Source organism: Saccostrea echinata, unplaced genomic scaffold, assembly GCF_033153115.1.
Source record: "Saccostrea echinata isolate AGI-Se365-2 ecotype Australia unplaced genomic scaffold, CSIRO_AGI_Sech_v1 ptg000006l, whole genome shotgun sequence".
Classification (NCBI taxonomy): Eukaryota; Metazoa; Mollusca; class Bivalvia; order Ostreida; family Ostreidae; genus Saccostrea; species Saccostrea echinata.
In genome coordinates this window covers 12,305,452-12,327,395 of record NW_026889755.1, presented here as the reverse complement: position 1 = coordinate 12,327,395, position 21,944 = coordinate 12,305,452, and the positions used below count along the sequence as shown (strand labels likewise).

The window sequence follows — 21,944 nt, the reverse complement described above, 5'->3', positions numbered from 1 at the left end:
ACATTATATCAGGTATATAATATTAAGGATTGTAATCTATAAATATTGGATATTAAATATTATTATATAGGAATATGTGCTGCAACAATTAACCCTAATGTCATAACTTATACATCACAATAATAATAAGCAAATGATCAATGTTAGGTGTAAATCACAATTATCAGTTTAAAAAAAAAAACTTAAACATCATTTTACATCAATTGCACATCACAAAAATCACCAAATAATCACTGTCATATGTAAATCATAATAATCAACAAATAAAGGCAGGAGTTAAAATTTTCCTTTGATCAGTATTCAAGTAAAAGACAAACTGCCGCATAAAATAAAAATAACAGAAAAAAAATACAAAAACATTAAAAGCAACCATAGGAAAACACAAAAGAAAAACTAACGAGTCAATGTCCTTAAACGATACCATTGCTCTGTACTACATGTACATTCATTAAAAAAAGTAAAATGTCATTATCAAATTTGTTATATAAATAGTGCACGTTTTTGAGGGTAACAGTTGAAATTGACACCCCAAGGAAAACCATTGTCAACCGACGCGTCAGCGGAGGTTGACAATGGTTTTCCGAGGGGTGTCAATTTCAACTGTTACCCTCAAAAACGTGCACTATTTATTTTATTATACTGAATGTCTTATTGATTTCGGATGTCATAAAAAAAAATCGGAGATCGTCGTTCAGTTCACACTTAGAAAGCTTTCAAACTCCCCGCTTCTATTTTCTCAATAATAAAGCTTCGGAAAAGATTTACCAACCTCTTTTTTGTTTGTTTGCTACTCAAAAAGTCCTTTATCATCTAAAGTTTGCACTCGCAAGGATGTTTCGTCTGTCGTTGGTTGTTTTCAAGTATGCTACATCGGACGTAAGCTTTTATTGAAGTCGTTTATTCGGCTTCTTTTAAATGCATAACTGACGTTTTGAGAATTCTACGGTGAACCGTACGCGCATGATTTGAACGCATGTGACATTTTCGTAATGTTACCTGTTGTCAAGAGTGTTTAGTATTTAACATGAAAGTATAATTAAAAAAATGTGAAATGTCATTAACAAATCTATTTTTTAAAAAAAGGAAAATAATGAAAATTAAACAGTCAAAAAGTCCCAAACTTTATGCTTTTTCCCATTCAAAAAAAATCTGTCATCAAAAATTCACAACTTTAATCTGTTGTCCCCTTAAAAGTTATACAGGTGAATAAAAATTTAAGGATTACACAGTCATAAAATATTTAAATCCCTTCAACACCTGTACAACTGAAAAGAAAAAAAAATACTTAATACAAAGTCATCAAAATTTCAAATTTTCATAGAATTATTTCAAATCTTCATAGGATTATCCTTTCAAAACTACAAGACTACACATTCATCAAAATATATAATCTTGAACAAGAAGCAAGAAAAATCATCCCATCAATAAAAGCACGAAAACCTATGACTTGCTTTCAAACATTACTTTCTTTTTTGCTGTTTTGCTTCTAGTAGTTGGTGGAGAATACTGGGCTTGTTGTCCCGGCTGTGGAATGGGGGCTTGTTGTCCCAGCTGAGGAGCGGGGGCTTGTTGTCCCGGCTGTGGAATGGGGGCTTGTTGTCCCAGCTGAGGAGCGGGGGCTTGTTGTCCCGGCTGTGGAATGGGGGCTTGTTGTCCCAGCTGAGGAGCGGGGGCTTGTTGTCCCGGCTGTGGAATGGGGGCTTGTTGTCCCGGCTGTGGAATGGGGCTTGTTGTCCCGGCTGAGGATCGGGGGCTTGTCCCGGCTGAGGATCGGGGGCTTGTTGTCTCGGCTGTGGGATGGGGGCTTGTTGTCCCAGCTGAGGAGCGGGGGCTTGTTGTCCCGGCTGTGGAATGGGGGCTTGTTGTCCCGGCTGTGGAATGGGGGCTTGTTGTCCCGGCTGAGAAGCGGGGGCTTGTTGTCCCGGCTGAGGAGCAGGGGCTTGTTGTCTAGGTTGCTGAGGTGTGTCTGTGTCTGCTGAAGTTGTGTATGATGATGGTGACAGCAAATGCATATCAGAAATGTTAGGTGCTGGGCAGCAGCGATTTATCCAAAACTTGACAAGTTTCTTCAGCCCATAAAATATTATTAGGGCTTTAACTGTTACTGCCCAAATCAAAAATCCCAAATAAAAGAAAATTAAAGTAGATATACATGCATCAACTATCAACAGAGTATTTAAATTCTAGCACAAAGTAATTTATACTTCGGTACATTTTTCTAAAGTGAGTTATCTTAATTTTTTTCATTTGTCTATTTTGTCTATAATCCTTGTTTCTATTAAAACACATCTTAATTTTTTTTAAACAGATTGAAATAATAAAACAGTTAAATACCAGTTGCCACATCACTGAGCAATGACTGTGGACCAGCTTTTAAAAAAAAATCATTAAAAAATACTACAGTAATTTTAACTAAATATTTCAACGTTTTTTATGTAACAATTATTTTCTACTTAAATTTACAAACATGTTTTTTTAATTGTATCTTTGATGGAAATAAATATACCTACTAAAGTACAAATACAATAAATACTGACCCTTAACAGAGGGATTGGATACCCTATTGAAGATCCTGGTTAGTGGTGATGTTTCTGCGGATATTGCATGGGTCCCAGTTGTTGTTGCAGACACACTGGGTTCTGTAAAGAAAGTTCACATTGCAAAGTCTGGTAATAAATATATTTGTTTTTTTGTTTGTTTGTTTTTTTTTTTGCAATGGCGAATTCAACTGCATATATACTTGAACTATGAATACTTTTAGTATACGTTATTAATTAAATACTGACTCTTAACGGGGATTGGATACCCGATTCAAGCTCATGGTTAGTGGTGAAGGCTCTGAGGATATTTTATGGGTCCCAGTTGTTGTTGCAGACACACTGGGTTCTGTAAAGAAAGTTACATTGTAATGTCTAGTAAAAAATATATTTGTTTTTTTTTAATTTGCAATGGTAATTTCAACGACTTATACTTGATATATATAATGTTATAAAAATAAGTTTTTAAAAGTCTTATCTGAATACTTTTAGTATACGTTATTAATTAAATACTGACCCTTAACAGAGGGATTGGATACCCGATTCAAGATCCTGGTTAGTGGTGATGTTTCTGAGGATATTCCATGGGTCCCAGTTGTTGTTGCAGACACACTGGGTTCTGTAAAGAAACATTGTAATATCTCATAATCTGGTAATAAGGAATTCATGATGTCTAGTTATGATGAACAGTAGAATTTAATGTTCAATCCCCACACTTTCTTTCAATCTGCATCATAAATTTTAAATTCATCGCATATTGCGGGACTGCAACTAATGTTTTAGAGGGTAGTTAAGAATTCAATAAAATTTGATATAATATACATTAATACTACTGGGGGAAATAATCCAGTGGCTGACTTTCTAAGCTTTTTTTTTTAAAAAGCTAAACTTGTGAAAATGATTAGAGTAAATATTTCTGACACCATGTACACAAGTGCACAACGACTGATGACGTAGTATGCATAATCAAGGTCAGGCTAATATACGTAAAGACTAGCAAGTAACATATTGACATTATCCCCCCCCCCTCCCTTATTTCTCAAAATGTCTCATGCGCAGGTGAGTTAAGGCTTAGGTATAGGCATTTCTATGCAAATAAACTAATTTAAATACCTACAAACTATATTTATCCTACAGAGAAAGTTAAAATTTATTGCCTAATACATACTTGGTACCCACGACATGAGATAGCCAGTCCGCATTATGACGTCATATTATGACGTCATTGTTCTTTACTACACAAGATTATAATGGACATCAACAAAAATGCTTCGGCGCAAGGGCATGCTCTATTTTATTTAAAGGAAACAAGGTAAATTTAGAAGCAGAATATTCCAACGTTTGCTGATATTGCTGCACAAATATCAACAGCTCAGTTGTATAATTTCTATTTGAAAAGTTTTAAGTTGAATCAGGGTAAAATGTTCAGTCCGGTATAAGTTTCCTCAAATTCCGATCAAATGAGAAAATGCCTAGGATTTGTGCAGCAATTCTATTAATCTACAGAATATTCTTCTTAGCATTATACAATTTTTATGTAAAAATAAATAGGGTAATCCCTTGCGCCGAAGCTGTTTTGTTGATGTGTTATATTACCTCCAGTAGGTAAGATCAATGACGTCATAATATGACGTCATAATGTGTACTGGCTATAACATATCGTGGGTACTAAGTATGCATAAGAAAATAAATCAAAACATTCTTTGAATAATAAATATACCTCTTACACGTTTTTACTAGCTCATTTGCATAGAAACGCCTATACCTAGCCTTAACTCACATGCGTGATAAAATATTATATAATTTCAATAAAACATTCATTGTTATATTAATTATTTGACTATGACTTATACTGCACAACAATCTTTTACCGGAAAATTATCAGAAAAAAATTCAAGTAACTCTTGAGATGACCCCCTTTCAAAACCGGCTCGCATCTTATTATGGGTTAGGGTGTAAGTGAAAGACATAATTAAGTAGTAGAATTGGATCAGGCCGGTGAATCCCCCTCATTAGAGTTAATTCTGTCCTGTGAATCGGTCTCGAAGAGGTAGCCCCTCTTCCTTTGTATACAATTACAAATTCACATTCCATAGTAAAAATTTCGAAACACTATTGGTCTGTTTTTGTCACGTGGTTCGTCTTTTTCCCACGGTGGCTTTCGACTTTCCAATTCATAAAGAGGAGGAGGGTTATAAAAAATATACTCACTAATACAGATATTGTTGTTTCGGTTCCTACTGATTGGATCCTGTCCGCCCCATCACGCATAATTTTCACACCACAACTAAATACTTTGATTTCACGTATTGTTGGTGTCCCGAAAATCCGCACGCATTCTGTAGAAACGCTTGTACAATAGTACACCCCAAACCGTCCAGTACACAATTTACACTGAATACTGTTGCCGTCAATCGAATTTATCAATATGACACCGATCATGATGATCAGTGGGACGCCACGATCCATTGCTCTGGCCATCTTCACATTTATGCCGCAAAAGTTGCACGGATTTTTAATCATGTGACGGAGATTTCGCGGGTGTTTCCATCAACAACCCGACCTTTACACTTTTCATCAATTCATACCATGTTTTTTTCGACATCCCATTAATCTTTTTTTCTGTCTCATTTACTAAATGAGTTATTAGATTTATCTTATAATTCATTAACTTATTTTATATTATATATTACAATGGGATTGGGCACAATTTATAAAAACTTAATTCACCCCCTCCCTACATGTTGAACAAAAAAATACAATATTATTGCAAATATAGAAACTCGGATTATTTTAATTATTCTCTTCTTTGATTCAAATGCGACAGTCACTCGACTTTAAGTAATAGGGTCCGCCAACAGCTTATCTCCCCCTCGCGCCGCTAGAGGCGCTGTTGTACTATGAGGTATTCGAGATAAACAATATGGCGTACGCTTCGTACACCGTACAGAAATTGAAAAAAGAATTGATGTTGCGCCATCACCACTTCATTCACAAGTCACAACACATTCACTAGTAGACCCATTTTCACTATGATCTCTAATACATTCACTACTAGACACATTTTCACTATGATCTCTATCACACTTGACTCTTTTACTGTATCTTTGTTCTCTTGCGCTAGATGACTCATTCTTACATGCAAAGGAAAAGACAGAAGGAACAGCCTCTGGTTTTAGTCCCTTTCTCTCCCCTTAAAATAAAACAAACTCTATTGTAGCCTTCTTTCACTTTCATGTGTTTTCTCTTTATTTCGAAAATAAGGAAACATTTGGGTGTGATTATAATTAAATACACGCTAATTACGAGGGGTTATCAAAAAGTTCGTGGACTGAGTCGACAAAATTAGTACTATGTAGTCTGTGCTTTCAAAATTTATAAGGAACATAAAACAACAAAATATAAAGAAATTTAGAAAATTTTAGCTTGATACGTTCATTATTTGCCAAATTATTATAAAATGAAAACGACATTATATGATCACCCGGCGCTGTCTCCGTTTAGTTTCATGACGTCCGACAACGTCGTTGTTATTCAATGTCCGATTTTTCTACCTCATAAACTTACCTTGATGAGATTCCCTGGAGTTGAGTAAGGACTTAAACCCGTCCTGTTTATATGACTTTACAATGTCATGAACAGCTGCTTTCATAGCATATAATATTGCAAATGGATTTATACATAAGGAGAGATCCTCGCTTGATTATGCCAGCATATTTTGCCTTTTGAAGTTCATAATTTATCACACATGATCAACTTCATTTTTTGACGTGATTGACTTTTCACACATTGACTACAAATCGACATTAACTGTGCATCCCTTTTCTTGCTGAATCCATTTTGGCATTAAAAAAACAAGTACTCTATATGCATTTTATTTCTCTGTAGCCAGTTTAAAGATTTCATAGGCCTATACCAGTTTTTTTAGGGACAAAACTTTGTAGAATGTTGGAAAAAGAAACCCCTCTCCCTTTTTGACGTCATGTTCAAGCCCTTAATTGTTTGGACACTCCAAACAAATTTTACGATAAAATTTCATAGAACTTACAGAATGAGGTAAAAATTGCATATTTTACGGAACAGTAGTGTCCCATCACACACCTGAATTAACGGGATTTTTGGATGTCAAATGTTCATAACAAAATAGTTTTTCTCAGTAATACTTAGGTCGAAAAAACGTCATATTCGAGGTTGCGTCGCCTGGACATACCATTGCTTACAAAAACATTACTAATTTATTAAAAAAATAAAATTTATGATTTATGGTTTATTCTTTAGATAGAAAAGATGATGCTAACTAAATATTTTAAAATTCATTAATGTACCTAAAGCGGTTTTAATTTTATGGCGCTAGTCCACGAACTTTTTGATACCCCCTCGTAAATAATTGATAATTCGAGTATGATGAATTGCCAGAGTAGGAAAACAGCTAGTAGGCTAACGTTAGCCGTGTTAACTGCGCATCGCATGTATACAGTAGATTTATTTCACGTTACGATGATTTTGAGCTAAGAACCAATTATTTAAAAACGTAGTTAATTAGATCAACAACTAGTTTACCATAACGAACTAACCAAGTAGTGTTGATTGAATGTAATCATCGGGTTTGAAGTGATCTCCACATACCCGGTCGTGAGCAGCCGGCTCCCATAACTTTCTTGACTTTACATCCAATCTTCGAATCGCGACTCGCCATTTCAATTTTAGATCGGGGTTCGAAGGGAACAGATGTCCACCTTTTTTATTTTTACACGTAGGTACACAACAATACACTGGCACATCGACGATTTATCCTTAACGCGGTTTCTAACTATTATAAAGTAGACAAATATGGCGACGTATCTATACCTCATAGTACACGAGCGCCACCTGGGGGAGATAACTCTTCTTGGCGGACCTTATTGGTTTTACAAAGTAGTGTTTAAAACGACTCTTTCATGTTTATTATACGAGTACAATACAAGCTGGCATGGTTATCTTTTTTCAACTTCATCAGTAAATCGTCCTATTGAACTTGATTTTTTTTTTATAAACTGATTAATTTACAGCCATTCGTAAGAAAAAAGTAAAAAGATATGTTTCTTATATTTCTGCATGACAGGGGTTTTGCTGTGATTTTGCAGGTCTTATATTTACAAACGTTTAAAAATAATTTGAAAAATCGCCCCCTGGGTCCCAACCAGGGCTGTTCAGACCCCTTGCCTAAAACTGGCGCCCACTCTAACTTCAAATTCCGGATCCGCCCCTGGTTTGAAAGACGGTTTCGAAATTAACAAATCATTAGGACATTTTTGTATGAGACAAGCTCACACATTCAGTCCCATCATTTTTACGCATGTTGGTGGCCCTTTATCATATATAATAAATTTATTTATAATTCATCAACTTATTTTGATTGTTTATTTTCCCTACACAGTGCTGGCGCTGGCTGAGGATAGCCCTCATGTACATGTCAAGCTGATACAACATCGCCTATAATGACAGACAAGAGTCTCCAGTTTCCCAACCATATATTGAAATGAGCATGTTTCTGATCCTATCCCCATAAAATTGTTCTGTTTTTTTTTTTTGGTTATTTTTAAGCCCCCCCCCCCCTCCCCCACTCTTCGCGTATATATTTTTTTCAATGGCATATGTATACTGTACATATCAAAGGGTATTTACGAACTTAAATATCAGCTAAAATCTTATATTAAGATTAGCTGCAGTGTTATTAAATTTTCTTTTAGGTTTATGGTATTGTTAGCCTCATTAACTGAAAACAAGTTGAAGCATATAAATATTTTTTTTTTTATTAAACTACTTGTTAGTAATTCGTGTAGGAATTAAGGAATATATAATATACAGCGGAATTTTTTTTTGTTAAATATAACTATATGTATAATACATATTTTTTTTTTAATTTATGTGAATAAATCGGTTCACCTGACCTCAGTAAATGAGTTATTGGAACAGTTGTTTAAAAGCTGTATTTAATGAATGAGCACACGTTAAGTACATACATCCTGACCTATAAAGACCAGGAAATAGTTCAGGTCAGGTCATGATGTATTACCTTTGCGCAGGTGTAGAACAACCGGGCGGTATTTTCAAAGGTGATTCAAAAGACGTTCAGATGAATAAAGAATAATACGGAAACTTCTCAATCATTACTCAATCCATCAATTAGAGTGATGATACCCCAACACACACGCCCTTTTTCGTACGAGCAAAACGTCCGTCCAAGAGAATATATAAATGGGGGGGGGGGGGGGTTGCAAACAGATTTTATCATTGACAGAAATATCAGTGACAATTATGGCAGAAGAATTCCTTGATTTCCTGTAAGTAAAATGTTCCTTTTGTTTTAAGAATTAGCTAAATTATTTTAAGTTGCAAAGTTAAGAAGCTTTTCTTTTAGGTTTATGACTGTTAAGTTTTATAAGTTTTTCAATTTTTTTAAACATTATTTTTAATTTGAATTTTATATTTTCTTATAAAGATATGTTAGCTTTATTGTTGGTGAACACAGTTCTAGTTCGTCTTTTTTTTCTTTTATTCTGTTTAAAGTTGATGAATAAGATTATATAAAATACAATATCTATAATTTGTATTTATATAACACATGATTACCCTTAGTACGGGACTGTGTATTTCTTATCACGGAGACGCAAGCAAATCCGCAGATTCCTTTAGTGTTTTGAGGAGTTATGGGTTAAAATGGGGGAGGAATTGGAACGGTCTGCGCTTCCATCTCGGTAAGTGTAATTTTGTGAAACGAAAATTAATCTGATTTAATCACTTTTTGAGTTTTTAATTTTTGTTTCAAAATTTTTAAACCTAGTTCGATGACATCTTTTCTCAAAATTAATAACATGATAATAATAATAATAACTAGATGAGATCTCGTTGCGAGCAACGAGTGGGTCTTCCGTCCGATTTTCGATAAGATGAGATAAGAATTTGACTGAGATTTTCGTTAAAAAATAGTTATATAAATAAATTTTTAAGACAAACAATTTTCCTTCAGTAATGTGTAACTAAATATTGATCATTAAAAAGTCATAGATTAAAAACTTTCGGCCCGTCTTGGCCCCTTATATGAGTGGTCAGCCCCTTTTTCTTGATACCATCTTAAATTTCTCATGATTTTGAATACTTTTTGTTCAACAACTACATGTATTCAGAAATTCTTTTTCGTTTCCGAGATATATGCAAAAGAAATATTAAGGGCAGGCCCTTTAAATCCTAAATGGGGACGTCTAGCAAAAATTGAAAGATTGCATAATATTAAGAATATTATTTTGAACGTCTTTTGTTAAATATTGGTTATCAAACTATTTTTCCTTTTCAAGATTTATTGCGCCAAAGATTATACAATCTGACCCCTAATGATCCCTTATTGCATAAGATATAAAGAGTGTGAAGATGAACTATTTCGCTTCCGTAATATATTACAAAATATTGATCATTAAAGAGTTATTGATTAAAGACTTTCGGCCCCTCTCAGCCCCTATGTTGAGGGGCCAGTCCCTTTTTCTTCATACCACTTTAAAGCTCTTATGATTTGGAACACTTTTTGTTCAACAACTATTCAGAAATTCTTTTTCGTTTCCGAGATATATGCAAAAGATATATTTAGGGGCCAGCCCTTCAACTCCTTAATGGGGACGTTTCGCAAAAATCAAAAGGTTGCTTACTGTTTAGAACATTATTTTGCACATATTTTATTCTATATTGCCTATCAAAACATTTCCCACTTTTGAGATATAGAGTGCAAAAGATTTGGCCTTCTGGCCCCTTATGGCCCCTTATTATGTAACATGTGATGTGAATATCATAATACATATTTGGAAATTGTTGAGATAAACATTTTTGCTTCAGTAATGAATTGCAATATATTGATCGTTAAAGAGTTATTGATTAAAGACTTTCGGCCCCTCTCAGACCCTATGTTTAGGGGCCAGTCCCCTTTTCTTCATACCACTTTAAAGCTCTTATGATTTTAAACACTTTTTGTTCAACAACTATTCAGAAATTCTTTTTCGTTTCCGAGATATTTGCAAGAGATATATTTAGGGGCCAGCCCTTCAACTCCTTAATGGGGACGTTTAGCAAAAATCAAAAGGTTAAATATTGATCACATCATTATTTTGAACATCTTTTATTCAATATTGCTTATCAAAATATTTCCCACTTTCGAGGTATAGAGTGCCAAAGATTTGGCTTTCTGGCCCCTTATAGCCCCTTATTATGTAACATGTGATGTGAATATCATAATATATAGTTAGAAATTGTTGAGATAAACATTTTTGCTTCAGTAATGAATTGCAAAATTTTGATCGTTAAAGAGTTATTGATTAAAGACTTTTGGCCCCTCTCAGCCCCTATTTTGAGGGGACAGCCCCTTTTTCTTCATACCACTTTAAAGCTCTCATGATTTTGAACACTTTTTGTTCATCAACTATTCAGAAATTCTTTTTCGTTTCCGAGATATATGCAAAAGATATATTTAGGGGCCAGCCCTTCCACTCCTTAATGGGGACGTTTAGCAAAAATTGAAAGGTTACGTATTGTTAAGAACATTATTTTGAACATCTTTTATTCAATATTGCTTATCAAAATATTTCCCACTTTCGAGATATAGAGTGCCAAAGATTTGGCATTCTGGCCCCTTTTGGCCCCTAATTATGTAACATATGACATAAATATTATAATATATAGTTGTAAATTCTTATGATAAACTTTTTTGCTTCATTAATGTATACCAAAATATTGATCGTTAGAGAGTTATTTATTTAAGACTTTTGGCCCCTCTTGGCCCCTAATATGATAAGTCAGCCCTTTTTTCTTGATATCATATTAAAGATCTTGTCATTCTGCACAAATATTGTTCAGTATGTTTTAACAAAATAATTATGCATTAAAAGATATGATACAAAATGTCTCAAAAATTCACTCATAATTCGTGTCCTAAATTTTGACCCCTACCGAGCTTCCATACTAGGCACTTCCGGAAAATATCAAAACCCAGGTGCAAAATGGCAACATGTCCTCTATCATCACTGAAAATTTCAGCGCTCTATCTTAAGCCGTTTTTGAGTTCCATCACAGACAAGGAGGTCCTCTAAATTTTGATAAAAGGGCGATAACTTCCGACCGGAAGTAAATATCACTTAACGAAATTGCCGGAATTAACTTCAGATGACAACGCATCTACCATGAAAATTTGAATAAAATCGAACAAGCCGTCTCCGAGAAATCGTCTGCACAAATTTTGTAAGAAGAAAAAAGAATAATAACTAGATGCGATCTCGTTGCGAGCAACGAGTGGGTCTTCCGTCCGATTTTTGATAAGATGAGATACGAATTTGACTGAGATTTTCGTTCATAAATATATAAATAGTGAAAACGCACAATTTGCTTCAGTTATGTTTAACAAAATTTTGATCATTATGGCACCAAAAAAATTTTTAAAATATTTATAGTAGCAGATCGTGAAGATGAACATTACTGTAAAAGGGTTATAGATGAAAGACTTTTAGGCCCTTTGAGCCCCTAATTCGAGGGGTCTTGATATCACATGAAAGGTCTTGTAATTCTGAAGAATTTTCGTTCAACAACTATTCAGTTTTCGAGATATGCAGACTTGAAATATTTAAGGGCCGTTCCTTTAAGTCCTTATAGGGGCTGTTAAGGAAAAATTCAAAGGATGCACATTGTTCAGATCATCATTTTAAACAAATTTTGTTCAATATTGCTTTTCAAAATGTTTCCCCTTTTCGAGATATAAAGCGTCAAAGATTAAGCATTCTGGCCCCTTATGGCCCCTAATTACGTAATATTTGAAAATTTTAAGATATAAAGTTGCAGGTTGTGAAGATGAACATTTTTGCTTCAATATTTAATATCAAAATATTTAACGTTAAGGAGTTATAGATGAAAGACTTTTGGCCCCTCTGAGCCCCTAATTTGAGGGGTTAGCCCCTTTTTCTTGATATCACTTGAAAGGTCTTGTAATTCTGAAGACTTTTTGTTCAACAACTATTCAGAAGTTTCGTTTCGTTTTCGAGATATGTAGACTTGAAATATTTAAGGGCCGTCCCTTTAAGTCCTTATAGGGGCTGTTTAGGAAAAATTCAAAGGATGCACAGATCATCATTCTAAACAACTTTTGTTCAATATTGCTTTTCAAAATGTTTCCCCTTTTCGAGATATAAAGCTTCAAAGATTAAGCATTCTGGCCCCTTATGGCCCTTATTTATGTAACATATGACGTAAAAATCATAATATATAGTTGTAGTTTGTTAAGATAAATAATTTTGCTTCAGTAATGTATACAAAAATATTGCTTGTTTAAGAGTTATCGATTAAAGACTTTCGGCCCCTATTGGCCCCTAATGTGATGAGTCAGCCCTTTTTTCTTGATATCATGTTACAGATCTTTTTATTCTGCACAAATATTGTTCAACATGTCTTAACAAAATAATTATACTTTAAAAGATATGATACAAAATGTCTCAAAAATTCACTCATGATTCGTGTCCTAAATTTCGACCCCTACCGAGCTTCCATACTAGGCACTTCCGGAAAATATCTAAACCCAGGTGCAATATGGCAACATGTCCTCTATCATCACTGAAAATTTCAGCGCGCTAGCTTAAGCCGTTTTTTAGTTCCATCGCAGACAAGGAGGTCCTCTGAATTTTAATAAAAGGGCGATAACTTCCGACCGGAAGTGATTTTCAAAAAACGATATTGCCGGAATTAACTTCAAATGTCAACGCATCTACCATGAAAATTTGAATAAAATTGAACGAGCCATCTCCGAGAAATCTTCTGCACAGATTTTGTAAGAAGAAAAAAGAATAATAATAAAGGTAAAAAAGAAACCGAAGAATAATAGAAGGGTCTTCCGCTGAAGACGGAAGACCCTAATAAAGGTAAAAAAGAAACCGAAGAATAATAGAAGGGTCTTCCGCTGAAGACGGAAGACCCTAATAATAATAAAATAAAATTAAAAATATGAAAGAAAAAACCGTAAGTGCTGTATGTATTTTATTTTCACATTTCCTCTTACTCTTTTATTGAAGTTATATTCCACCCCCTCCCTCTCCAAACTACCATTCGACATTAAGTACAATTGGCAAAGAAAATGAGTCATTAAAAAGGTAAAGATTGGATTATTGTGTAACGTAATGTACCAGAATGTGTTATATGTATATTTAATAACTTTTTAAAAAAAATTCTTTAGTCATTACATTTTCATATTGTTTAATTTCTAAACTATTAGCTAACTGATTTTTATGAAGTTAAATTAAATCTTTTGAACTTCAGAAAAAGCAGGTTTAAGTAATTTCGATAATTTAGTTTGAACATAATAAAAAGTTAGTGTCTTCCCCCCTTTCTCTCGATCTCTTTAGACCCCTAAGTCCTACACCAGAGAGCCAGGGTAACTGCGGCACCTTTGCACCAGTTGCCAGCTACTCGCCGGCACTCGATTCAAACTGCAGTGCCTTTGCGCCAGTTACCAGTAACTCGGATAATGATAAGGGTCGATTTAGTCAGGCGGAAGACTCCATCCTGACTACTTTGAGGTGATGAATGTTTAAACACATTAATTACATAGCAATATTGAATTATCATCTTATTGATTACCATCGATGTTAATTCATTTACAAAAGGGTTAAATATGTAATTGAATTACTTTTGCTAATTTCTATGTTATAAAAGGCATGGGTTCTTAAAACTCGCAGACCAATAATCACCAAGTGTGGGATATAAATTAATTGAATGTGGAATCTGACACTCTGTAACTAAGGTTGATTTTGTTTCATTAAGGTTGTCCGATCCTCAGGTTCTGAAAATCAGCTTTCAAGTAATTGAAAATGCTCACAAAAATGTCTCTGATTTCACATGGTAACTTGAATTTACCCATGGAATTTCTTCAAAGTTCATCATTATAGTTAATCATATTATATAGGGAAAATTATCAAATCATAAATATATTTTCAGAAAATGCGAATAAAAACACCAGCTACGCATTTTCTAATTGAAAATTGATCAACAAATATAATTTAGGATAGAAAAATATAGGTATCCAGGCATTTGGAGGAAATTGCATCTTTTTTATGCTTATACAGTATTTTAGTTCTTCTTTTTACTTCAATTGTCATATAAAACATAGTGTAAAAAGCTTGTGCTATCATTGTTAGACATCACATATCACATCTAATTTCATATCATGCTAATAAGCAGTGGTATCTAATGCTAGACTAAAGGAAATTCAATTTCTCTAAAAATGAATTCATTTTTTTTTCTTTTATGGGGTACAAATGTCAACTTTTTACAAGACCATTTCTAAGACTTCAAAGAACCTTGAATCATATTAAGATGTATAAAATGAAAATTGTTGCACGAAAACATCTCAATTTCAAGCTTCATTTTGAGACTTTTTAAATAAAATAATAAATTTAAGAGTTATCCTTCCTGGTGTAAGCCAATGAAACCAAAATGTTTGCAAAGAGTTTATTTACTAAAAGTTGTGAGTCGTACAGGTGATCGTATAGTGGCTCTCCCGAAGAGCGCCGTAGATCGTATTTTATAATGTACAATACATAATACTCATTTACGTATGAAATAGATAAATCAGATTCAAGTAAACAAGTTATTCAATAAATTTGTACAAAATCCTGGAATTGTATAAATAAATTGTAATTGAAACATAAACTTTAATAAGCTTCAGCCCAACGTCATAGTATTGTGCAAAAGTTAATATAATGTTAAGATAATATTTAGCAATGTTCCGTTACTGTTCCTGCATCGTCGTCCCAAGATAGATAAACATCCTGGTAGATTACAATGTCCCTAATCCGATTACCAGGTTTGTTTATTCTTACGGAAAAGTCTTACACTTTCATATCCCGATTGGATTATAAGTCAATGCACTCTATCTTAAGTACATTGTAAATAGTTAAGTATGTATATTTTCTGATTAAAATAATTGTCTCAGACCCTATAGGTTTACACTGGCTGAGGATCGGATATCCTTAACAGGCGAACAAATCCGGACAAGATGTGTAAATTGGAGAAGAGGATGAAGGAACAGAGCAAGCAAGATGTCTTAGAACAAGTCGAAGTCTTAAAAACCCTCCTGGCCAGAGTGACCTTGGATTGCGAGCAAATTAAAATTATCTTAAACTTTATAGAAGATAAGTTGTCTAAAGTAGATAGCTGTACCTCGGCTAAAAGGGTCAAGTTTACAATGCTCTAGTTGTTTGATTTGTGGTACACCATTTAGTGAAAGCCAGTGTGTATCCGTGTGAAATGTACAGAATCCAACAATACCACCCTGAGCTCGCGATGATTGTGAACAGATCAAAATAATAACTGACTTAACTGTTTTAAAAAGTAAAGTTAGTGTAACAACTTTTTTTAAATTTGTTTGGATCATTTTTATGTTCAGTTTGATTAGTGTATGTTTGTCTGCTTGAAAATGTATTAACTTATATCTCCTTTCATGAGTGCTGCCAAGACATTGAGGGACATTGTGCTTTTAAAATTGACAAATGGTTAAATCCATTTTATATGTACTTGTAAAACTTTGTTAACACTATACCATGCAATACTTTGTAACAGAAAATGTTAATAAAAACTTGTGATTTGTACTATCTCTGTTGTCTTTGGATCTCCTGATAACAAAAAGATTGAGAATCTTAAAACATTGTTAAAGGATAATGACAGTTTACTTACTGTATAGAGTTGATGAATGGTTCTTCCTCTGATGCAAAAAAAAGTGAAGTGAAGAAATGCTTCGAATTTTGCACTTTTTATACTAAATTTTGCCTTCATATTAAAGGAGTGGTCCTACGAAAAAACCGCGTTTTTAAACCATGCCTTGATACAATATTTTGTTAATTCTAAATTTAGCAATACTTTACACTGTTGCTGTGGTTACAGATGTATTTAGGATCTTAAATAAGTTATCATCTTGCCTTGTTTCTAGGTATAGTTAATTTCCTACACCACCCAAGACTGACTAAAAATCGTAAATTTAGTCTTAACTTTAGAATGTTGCTGGGTATCTGTCAGTAATTCTAAATTTAGTAATTCCTTACTGTTGTTACTGTGGTTGCAACCCTGTCCCCAAGGGCTCTGTATTTTTTCTAAATTTATTATTCTTAGGTATGATGTTGGACTGTTGCTATGCAATTCAACTGTCTGTCGCATTGTTGAATGTGGATACAACCCACAGAATGTTACTGGGTGTGTTTCGATTATTCTAAATTTAGTAACATCCTTATGTTGTTGCTGTGGTTACAGCTGTTTCTATAATCTTAAAATTAATAAACAGTGACCGTCCCAAAATGGTGGGAAATCCCAGAACGTTATTGACTGTAGACTCACCCCTGACTGTAGACTTACCCCCTTGACTGTAGACTACCCCTGACTGTAGGCTACCCCCTGACTGACTGTAGACTCCCCCTTGACCTCGTGACCTTTATGGGGAAAACCCATGACGTCATCCTGACTGTAGACAGACTGTTCTCTGTCCCCCTTACTACTAACGTGTCAACAAAACGTGTTAATTCAACTCTGTACGTGCTACATAAAACGATCGTAATGCAGTGTGTAATCATTTTTTTAATGAGGTCATTCTGGCTAAAAAGGTTTTTTTAAATGTTCTACTTTTTAAAATTTATACAAATAAAAATATTTACATGAGATTTGTAACAAGTACGTAAATATCTGATCGGTTTTTATAAACTTTTTAAAAATAATAACCGTGCACATCACTTGTGTTGTCAGAACCACTGTAAGTATTTTCATTGTATTATAACATTAAAATTGCGCCAAAAAAGACCAGCATTGTTGGCGCTCTTTTTTTCGGTCAAGACAGAACAGTTCTCGATGTCATCAATCACAAATACTTAACATTTTTTTTAAAAACTTTATGACTATAGGAATGTGTGCTATGTCAATATGTATATGAAGATATATCAAAATGACATTGCGATATTTTTTTTCATTAAAATACACCAAATTTGCATTTTTAATTTTGTAAATGTACATTATAAAAAAAAACGATCAATAATAAAAAAAAAAACTGTTATAAATCTTTTTAAAAATGTATGTTACATATATTTCATAAGACAGGTTCAATGCAGAGTAAAACCACTTCTAATTCGTTAGTTTATACTCCAATAGAAACCAAATTTATGATTTTGGAGGGAAATTTAACAATAGTTAAGCAAAGTTGCACATGTCTATCTCTCTCAACTTTCATTTTTAAAAAAAGAGACATTAAAAAGAGGAGGGAGTAAATATACCCCCCCCCCCCCAATCATGATTTAAAGAAAAAAAAGGTGGGAAGGGTTTTATGGCATAACATATATATAATTAAATTATATCCAAAGTTCCTTCCCTACCACTTTTATTCCCTTCCCTGCCACTTTTTTGTCTGCTGTTAAAACTCAAAAAACCTAGGATGGAATTCACACTAAGGTAAATTGAAAAAGATTAAAATAAAATCACAATTTTTTTTCAAAAATTTAATACAAATTATAATTCAAACTCTTTAAAAGTTTAAAATTATAACTGGTTTATTCTCTTTTTTCTCAGGACCATGAATGATCTCCAAAATGATGATGAAATCAAAGTTGCATTAATTATAAGGTATGTAATAAACTGAAGGATATTTAATTGATAACTTATTTCTTTTACTACACGTGTGAAAAATTATCAAAAAAAGTTGTAAGCAGACTTAAACTTTAAAACCTCAATTCATTTAGAGGAGTTGTCATACCTCATATAGGTGTAAAGTACATAGAGTTATCTATCCTTCCTTATATATAGAATTTCATAAGAAAACGTACCTTTTTTTTCTTCTGACGGCCAATTGATACTGATGATTTTTTTTTTCACCAGATTTTATATTAAATCCTTGTGTACATCATTTCTAAAAATATTCATGTATTTTTACTGATTGTTAGTATTTCAAAAGAGTTGTGAAATAATACGTTGCATTCTCTTGATATGTTTGTCTTTTTGTTTCTTTCATACACAAAGTTTATATATAGAAAGTAATAAATAATGTATACATTCATTTTTAATCTTGTTAATTTTTTTCAAGGTAAATCGTTTGCAAAAAAATATTTTGATCATCTTAAACAGATCTTATTTTAATCATAATCTTTTCTATACTATTTTTACGTATTTTTTTCATGATTTAAAAAAATAAAAGATTCTGAAATAAACTAAGTCAATAAATCACACGATGTAATTCACGTCCGTCATAATGGTTCGTAGAGTTAAACATTAAGCTGTGATTTTCTGATGATATTATTTCTAAATATAAAAAATATATAAGTATTGCAACAAACATTGACAATCGTTTTTCAGTGCAGCCGGCATCTTTTCGTAAAAATTAGGTGACCTTGAAAACGGCCGTTGGGTCTTTTTTTTTTTTTTTTTTTTTTTGGTAATGGCACTAAGTACCATTACGTTTCTTTGTTTTCTTCTTCTGTTTTTTCGTTCCAAAAAGTAAAAACATGTCCTCCGTTTTTCCACTTCATTCTTCCCGGGGGGTGTTGTTCAAACTTCATCTCTTCATCTCAGTCTTCAGTCTGTGGGATTTCTTCATGTGTCAATCTAATCACCATTTTTTTTTTACACATTGATAATTCAAACCGTAGAAACTTTTATATATTCTTGTTAATTTATGCTAAAGTAAACATTTATTTATAAAAAAAAGTAATCGGTATTACACAACTATTTTTTTAAATGCGCATGCTCAAATGTGAATTGCACAACCTTGCTAAAAACGCCCACTTTACTCTGATAGATGGCGCATGCTCAGATGTCATTTTATGAATTGCTAATTATACATTCCGTAGATGGCGCATGGTCAGATGTCATTTTATGAATTGAATAACCTTGCGTCATAAATCTATAATTGTCCCTCCGCCATTTTTAAATACATCCGAAATATAAACATCTACATACAGGGGGGTATATTTGCAGCAAGTGCCCCCTCACAAATATGCATCGGGGGAGGGGATAACCGATATGTACTTTTATGCACTAAACCTTGACCAAAGGGGGATAACTGAGTATTGCACTGTCTTCGATAAAACCATCTAATTCATATGCGAATTATAAAGTTAAAATAAATGTTCAATATAGGAACCCAAGGCCATGTCTGTTAATGAGTCTATTCCTGGTCCTCCATCACTCGAATGATTATTCAAGGCTTTTAAGAACTTCTCCTTGAAATCCTCTCTAGATGTTCCTACAATAAATAATCCATATGCCTTTTTAAAAATTGTTCAATTAAATATAGAACTATTTCTACTCACCCAGTTGTACATTTAATTAACATCATCAAAAACTTACCATGTTTCCTATACAGTGTAGTTCTAAATGGAGTGTTACACCTGTCCAAAACCACTGTGGTTGGCTCATTTGTTGTTTTTCTGGTCTTTGCAGTTGTCCCTAAAAATAAAACAATGATGACATATCAAACTTTCTTATTTTAAATCCTTTAAGGTTTTAAATTAGTTTATTAGAAATTGTTATGCATATTAAAATAATGTAATGAATATATACATATACAATCAATTCACGAAAGAATTAACATTGGAAATAATTTATACCCCCCTCCCCACCGTGCAGTTATGGATGGAGTGTTAAATCTGTCTAAAACAATAATGATCTATCAAACTTTTTAAAATCCTATTAAATATATATATATATATATATATATATATATATATATATATATATATATATATATATATATATATATATATATATATATATAATGCTTCGGATGTCAAACACTCCCGCAAATGCTAGGAATAAAAACCAAGTCGCTAAATAAAGTTAATTATTTATTGAGGTATTTATAAGTTTAACAAAATGAATATGAATAAATAGATGGAACAAATCTCAACACACAGGACGGACTCTGGTCATAATCGTTACAATTACCGATAAATATCGGGACTCGTCGGCACAATATTTCCGACAATAATGTGTACTGCAAAAATCCCCCGTCCAAACTAAAGCTTAAATGGCTCTTGATAAAAAATTATTTACCAGAAAAATACAATTACATAGCTCATATGTGAAAATATTCCCTAGCACTTAATTTATTAAATACTAGTACTTTACTACTAATGTACTTCAGTTACATTAACTGAACTAGTACCTTATATAACAGCAAACTTCTGGCCTGGACTCTGACAGCTACTACTGCAATTAATTTTGTGAAAGGATACCAAAATGATATTCTCTCACAGTGTGAAAGGATATCAAAGTAAGTGAAAAAATAATTTCTGGCCTGTCATAAGATGGAGATAGTAAGTAACCATCTTGATAGAGCTAAAACTGCAAATTTCTTCCCAAAAATTTGCCAGTAAGAGTTGTAACTCCTTATCCTACTATACATTCCATAGTAAACGAAAGTTCATTGACTAGATCTCCTTACTTTAAATTATTACACATTCTGTAGTAAATTTTATTGACTCGGTTGACCAATCCTTTCGAAGTTAAAAAGTCACGTGACTTAATCGAATTAAGATTTTCTCCCAGTGATAATTTCCGATGTTCTCTTTGAATAATACATAGGCGCTCCCCATCAAATTCGGTGTGTAAAAATATCCCTATAGAAATTAATTTTTACATTTTTTTTTTCTAATGGACCCTTTGATCACATGTTTGATCTCCTTTACGAAGATTTCCATTTGACATTTTATAGGAAAAAAAATTGTCTAAATAAATTACACAATAAAATAAAAAATACACTTCCCCTTACCAATATTGGCAATAATTGGACTGTTGTCTGGCTACTCAATCTTCACAATTTTGACACTGCAATCGAATAAGGATTTTTCCCGCAAGCCGTGCTCTCCTCTCAATATTACACAAGATGCAAATTGTGGGGCACTTGTAGATCCCTTAACGAAGTGGACACGGATGCTATTTTGCACCTTGGCAACCATTATCCATAAAAATTTAAAATGCTTAATAGCAGGATTGTCGATGCTACCCTTGCGATCTCCATTTTCAAACTAAGACGAATGGTGCGAATTCTGCACGGACTTCTGATCATGATCATGTGATCTGCACGGAGATTTGATCCTGCGATCTTTTTGCAGCAGGGGATGCTCACTCCTCCAGGGCACCTGATCCCACCTCTAAGTTTTTAGGTCCGTGTTTGCTCTGCTCCAAATTTGCATCGTTTCATTGGATACTCATATTTGGTATTTTTTTGGTCTCAAACCAGATACTTTTAATAGCACTCCTATAAAAAATATATACATTATTATACCAACTTTTAATTGATTATGTTTAGTGTTAATATAGTAGATGTGATACACTTCCTTTTAATTTCAGTAATCATAAAACTCACTCTTATTATTGTAA

General features: G+C 33.2%; 1 protein-coding gene across 1 annotated transcript; it reads left to right on the top strand.

Annotated features, from left to right (window-relative positions):
• The first annotated feature begins 9,236 nt into the window (after positions 1 to 9,236).
• On the top strand, positions 9,237 to 15,789 carry LOC133180391 (uncharacterized). Its single transcript, XM_061314928.1, has 4 exons — positions 9,237 to 9,274; positions 13,610 to 13,687; positions 13,940 to 14,113; positions 15,573 to 15,789. Exons 1-4 carry the CDS (start codon positions 9,237 to 9,239, stop codon positions 15,787 to 15,789), a joined length of 507 nt encoding a protein of 168 aa, XP_061170912.1.
• The last annotated feature ends 6,155 nt before the right edge of the window (positions 15,790 to 21,944 follow it).

Excerpts from the sequence above, each read along its gene's own strand:
- LOC133180391 (XM_061314928.1), top strand. The coding sequence starts at position 9,237 with ATGGGGGAGGAATTGGAACGGTCTGCGCTTCCATCTCG. Across the intron at positions 13,688-13,939 it reads GAAAATGAGTCATTAAAAAG|ACCCCTAAGTCCTACACCAG; the intron begins GTAAAGATTGGA and ends CGATCTCTTTAG. Across the intron at positions 14,114-15,572 it reads TCCATCCTGACTACTTTGAG|GCGAACAAATCCGGACAAGA; the intron begins GTGATGAATGTT and ends TATCCTTAACAG.